Source organism: Gracilinanus agilis, unplaced genomic scaffold (assembly GCF_016433145.1).
Source record: "Gracilinanus agilis isolate LMUSP501 unplaced genomic scaffold, AgileGrace unplaced_scaffold50314, whole genome shotgun sequence".
NCBI classification, from domain to species: domain Eukaryota; kingdom Metazoa; phylum Chordata; class Mammalia; order Didelphimorphia; family Didelphidae; genus Gracilinanus; species Gracilinanus agilis.
The window spans coordinates 1-5,430 of NW_025385038.1; the positions used below are offsets into that span (position 1 = coordinate 1).

Consider the following 5,430-nt stretch of genomic DNA (forward strand, 5'->3'; position numbering starts at 1 on the left):
TCTCTCTCTCTCTCTCTCTCTCTCTCTCTTTCTCTCTGCCTGATGGATAGAATGGGTTGGTCTGGAACATCTCAACCAAAGGACTTCCCAATTTCTTAGGAACGATTGAGGCTGGGAGCCTGGAAGGCTTGGGGTGGGGTAGTAAGAAATTGGAGAGTGAGCTAGAATGAAGATAGAATAGGCCAGGGGGCTACAGGTATGTGTTTTGGGGGGAGGGGAGCAGGGGTGGTAGATAATCACATGCATAGACACCAAGACCCCAACTCGGCTTTATTAACAACCCAACCCAGCACGAGCCGTCTTCCCAACTGTCTTGGAGTTGAATCACTGACACACACATAGCCCCAGCTTGCGGAAAGGCCAGGGGGAGATGGAGATGTTGGGGGAAAGGGGAGGAGGAACATAGGGCTCTTCTTCCTTGAATTCTTCATCCCTCAATAAATAGCCCATGATGACACCCCCTCACCCACCCAGACCAGCTCCATCAGTGGCCCCAGCTGTTCTTCCCTGCCTCTGCTTCAACCACTGGGGTCTGGAAGACAAAGGGAGTTTGCATCTGATTCCGAGGGGCCAGTCAGGGGTTGTCCCATCCGGGTAACACACCAGCAAGGTCCCCTACGAAGTCCTTGGGATGACCGACACTGGGTAGAGAGAGACACAGAGATGGAAGTAAATGGGTCTCAGCTGTCACAGGGGGGACTGGCAGGAGATAATTGTCCATAAGTCAATGAGGGGTAGATTGGGGGTGGGGGTCATGCTAGGCTCCTGGCTCCTATTTCAGGCTTTTGAGCAAGGCACAGGGCAGATCTGTGAACAGGTGTATATGTCTGAGGTGCCCCCTAGGTTTCTAGCCTCGACCCACACCCATGACCTTCATTCTTGTGACTCTTGACTTATTTTTTCCCCTCTCTGTCGCTATCCAAATGCTGCCTGTCCTTCAAGTACCTTCTTTTCTACAAGCCTCCCCTGACCATTCTGATCCCTTAACAAGAGTCTCCTCCGGCAAACACCTTGACCAATCACGTGGTAATGAATCAATACTGCCTTGAATTGTTACTTCTCTTTTCATGCCCATCTGTCTTATCTCCCAACAAAATGGCAAGCTTGGCAATAGCTGCGATGCCCAGTGCTTTTCATATGCCCCCAGAGGGTTTAATACCGTGCCATACAACAATAGGAGCTCAAGAAATGTCTTGGGGTTGATGGATGGATGTGTGGAAGCGGATAAAAGTGTGTCCTCACCTGCCGCTTCCTGTAGAACCCTTTGTTGTCACAGTTGGGCACATAGAGAGTCCGGGCCCCTCGGTAGACCTCAGCCTGGAGCTGCTGTAAAACTGTGTCCAGGTGGCGGCGGCATGGGCCCTGGAGGAACATCCACAGTGTGATGGTGGGGAGGGAAGACGTTAGAACTGGACTAAATCCCATTCTCTTCCCTGACGCCTGGGGGTCTCTGGTTCCCCTCCATCTCTTCTGTCACATACCACTTCTTTACCAGTGAGGCTAGAATGAGCCAAACAACCCTCTGGAAAGGGGTTCCCCCACCTTTAAGCTTATCCCATTATGGGTGAAGGGGCTAGCCTCCTCAGAGCTGACAGATGACCCATGGAATCCTCCCCTAACAAACAGACATGCTTGTTCCCAAGGTCTTTCTTTCCATCGTTACTTCTTTTAATCTTTCTCCACAGGGTTGCCATCAACCCGCCCCATGCCTTGCCATCCCTCTTGCCCACCATCTCACTGTCTTGTCCACCCCCAGGACCGGGTCGGGAAGGAGTGGAAGGGGTGCCCAAGTTCTTCTCTCGACCTCCAGGGTGCACATCCTGCTGTTGGGGGCCCCCCGGGCTGGGCTTGGCTCCCTTGGGATTCTCCCCTGTGGACAAACATGGTGGACGGTAAGGAGGGGATGGGAGGTGACAGGAGACGCCTCCTCCCCCAAGACTTGGGAAAGAGATGGAGGTCCCTGTTTTTCCACTTCCTCCTACAGGGGAGGAAGAAGAGAAAGGCTTTTGGTTGAGTTGGGCAGAGCCAGAGTTTTGGAGCCAGAAAAGCTGGGCTTTTAATTCCTTCCTTTGTCCCATGGTCCTAATACTATTTGCCTAAGGAGGTTCCAGAGAGGACCAAAAAGGGGTGAACACATTCTGGAAAACACCAAGTGATATGAGAACATGGCAGAGTTGTTCTTCTGATTGGTGTATCAGACATACTCAGGAACCCTCTCCCCAACCCTCCCCATTTCTTAATGGGTGTTTCACAAATGGCCAGAAGGGGGAGTCTAAAACCCAGGAGCTGCCAGGATGCTGGGATGCTGAGGGGGAAGAGATGAGTGGGTCAGCAGGGACAGCAAAGGAATGTGTGTCCCCTTCCTGACCCTGCTTGTGACTCACTCCTACTCCTCCCGGTGCCGTGCCGAGGTTTGGTTACTCTCAGAGAAATCCAGCAGGGGGTGGGGGAGGGGGCCCTGTTGGATCTCTTTCTGGTCCCTAAGTCAGTTCCCAGGGTTCCCTAGCTCTGGGATGGGCCATTGGAGGAATGGGAGGGGGGGGCAGCGAGATGAGAAAAGGAGAGCAGGCAGCACCTTCTGATCTACGGGACCACAGGCTTGTTTCTCCACACTGAGAATGGTCCAGACAAGGGAGTTGGGGGAATAGGGGCCATGATACTTAACATGGGGGTAGCACTAGGGCACTGGACAACAGAAGACAAAAAGAGAGGGTACGGTGTCCTTCTTGGGACTGGCCAGTGATATATCCCTGCTGGCTCAAAAAGGTCTATGCCCCCTTTGCCCCAAAGGCAAATCTATTTCTCTTCTTTGACCTTTTCTCCATCTCTGGTTTTGTCTTGCTCACCTGTGGCCATTGAGAAAGCCTCCTGAGACACATCATCTTCTGCCTCCACCAGCTTTAATCCTTAAATCTTTCTTTGTAAACCCCAAAGCTCTCAAACTGTAAATGTTGGCCTTTGGCAAAGAGTAAGTCGCCTCCCTGCCTCCCTCCCTCCCTCCTTGGTATTCAAATATACCAAACAACTAACAGGGTTCATTGGTCGATTGGTTCAATCCAAGCCATGTGCTCAATTCCAGGTTGAGCCTGGCCATCCTAGACCCAATCAATTGTGTCATGAAGTAATTGCAAACTCCATCCCCAACCGCCCACTCTAAACTCATATGTGCTTGGGCTAAGGTGATGATGGCTTCTTCGCTTCTCCATCACCCCCTTGTCTCCCCTTTCTTGGGTCGACTCAATCCTTCTGTCCCACTCCCTGACTCAAGCTGATGATACCCCTGTTCAGACTCCTCTTTCCCCTTTCTCTTTGATGTCCTCCCAGTAGCGACTCTCAAATTCTGCCTCTCCTCTGCCCCCACTCCCCACTTTCCAGTCTTCCTAAACTTTATTCACTCTCACGGACTTTGATCCTGACACTCCTTTGCTGTCCTTTGGACAAGACACTTCATATTCTGACCTTGGGCATTGCCACTGACTGCCTCCAGGTGTGGAATTCTCTCTCTTCTCAGGCTCACCTTATGGTTTCCCTGGCTTCCTTTAAGTCTTGGTTAAAATCTTTCCTTTCAGCTAGGTGGCTCAGTAGATTGAGAGCCAAGTCTAGAGGCGGGAAGTTCTGGGTTCAAATATGGCCTCAGACATTTTCTAGCTGTGTGACCTTGGGCAAGTCACTTAACCCCCATTGCCTTGCCCTTACCACTCTTCTGCCTTGGAACTAACACATATAGTAAAGGGTTTTTTTTTTGTTTTTGTTTCTGTTTTTTTTTTTTTTAATTTTAAATCTCCCCTTCTACAAGAAGCCTTTCAGGATTGTCCCTGTCTGCTAGTGTCTTGCCTCTGTTAATTACCTCTGATTTGTCTTGTATCTATCATGTTTGCTCATAGCTTTCTGCATGTCATCTCCCCTGTTAGACTGAACTTCTGCAGCACACAGAATGCTTTTGTCTTTCTTTGTATCTTCAGCACTTAGCACAATGCCTGGCACCTTGTAAGCATCAGAAAAATGCTTGCGGACTAACTGACTTTCTCTGTCCAGTTCTATTGGGTAGGACTAATGGGATCAGGGGCACCTGCAGGCTGACTTTCTTCTCCATGCCATTTCCATCCAGGTTTCCCAATGTTGGAAGTATAGGGACTGTTATCTCGGTTCTTCTTTCTTTCCAGACTAACAGTGAGTGCCCAGGGAATAGGTGAAGAAGAACATGGATGAACAGAGTGGAGATTTTGTGTTCCTAACTCTTCCTCTTCATCCCAGAGAAGTAAAAAACTGGGAGGCAGGAATCTTGGTCCCTTCCTTGGATCCTGGGATTGGGTAGTCACACTACCAACCCTGCCTGCCACTGCAATTGCCCAGTGAACCAAGAAAGACCAGTAAGAGGGCTTGTGAGCCTAAAGGGATATTCTAAAATAGTAGATAAGTGTTGGAGCTCAGTCATAGAGGACCTGGGTTCAAATTCCTCCTCCAGCATTTACTGGCCATCTGATTGGAAAGTCACAATTTTTTGTTGTTGTTGTCTCTGGCAACTTCCTAGGACTTGAGAGTTCTGGCACCAGGTGTTCCCCATGAAAAAAAAAAATCAAAATCCTGCACGTATTTTGAAATCTCATCTGGACCCCCAGAGCTCTGCCATTCAGATTCCTCCACACTATCTGCTTTCCCCAGAGGGACTAGAGAGTTGTAGGATCCTAGAGGTACCATTGGGTAGGAAAGGGCAGGACTTTGGCCCTTGGGAATCTGCACCCTGGCCCCCCACCTTAACTCCATCCCCTAGGGACTCCCCTTTGTACCTGGGACAAGGGAGGAGTGGGTCGGAGGCCAGGACTCCAGAGCCAGGAAGATGGGTGCAAAGACCCTGATCAGAGCTCAGGGTGGGGAGGTAAAGTTTGGGGCGGGAGCGGGAGGGGGCAGTCTCCCTCCAGCCTCAATCAGGCACCGGGCAGGAGTGGGGCCGGGGCTATGGAACTCACCCGATGGTCCCCGGGACCTTCGGCAGCGACCCCGGCCAAGCAGCAGTGCTCTGAGTGGCGTCTCATCTTCTTCTGGGGGATGGCATTGCAGCCCTGGGCCACAGTTAGGGGTGTAGACCCCGCACGCTTCTCCCTCCCGCCTGACGCAGCCCCCAGCCTCGGCGCATCCTTCTGGCTGTGCCACAACTGCCCCTTCCTCCACTTCCTCCAGGCAGCCCCCGGGGCAGCCCCCCGGCGCCCCCTGCGCACAGTCGGGACACCGTGCGGAGGTGCCGGGCCGGGTACCCAGCAGCAGGGCCAGCAGCAGTAACAAGAGCCCTCGGGGGGTCATGGCCTGCTTCTCCACCCCTTGCCACGGTCCTGGAGCGGGCAGAACACATCTGCAGGCGCCCGCAGCCCCTCTGCCTTAAGTAGGCGGCGGGCCGGGCCGGCCCCTTTAAGAGCCAGGTGAAGGGGGGGGGGG

The 5,430-nt window shown here is 52.3% G+C and overlaps 1 protein-coding gene across 1 annotated transcript; it reads right to left on the minus strand.

The window, feature by feature from the left end:
- Positions 1-255: 255 nt before the first annotated feature.
- On the minus strand, positions 256-5,376 carry IGFBP6 (insulin like growth factor binding protein 6). Its single transcript, XM_044684455.1, has 4 exons — positions 4,968-5,376; positions 1,731-1,870; positions 1,243-1,362; positions 256-641 (listed from the first exon to the last, which is right to left on the minus strand). Exons 1-4 carry the CDS (start codon positions 5,296-5,298, stop codon positions 519-521), a joined length of 714 nt encoding a protein of 237 aa, XP_044540390.1. The 5' UTR covers positions 5,299-5,376; the 3' UTR covers positions 256-518.
- Between the last annotated feature and the right edge of the window lie 54 nt (positions 5,377-5,430).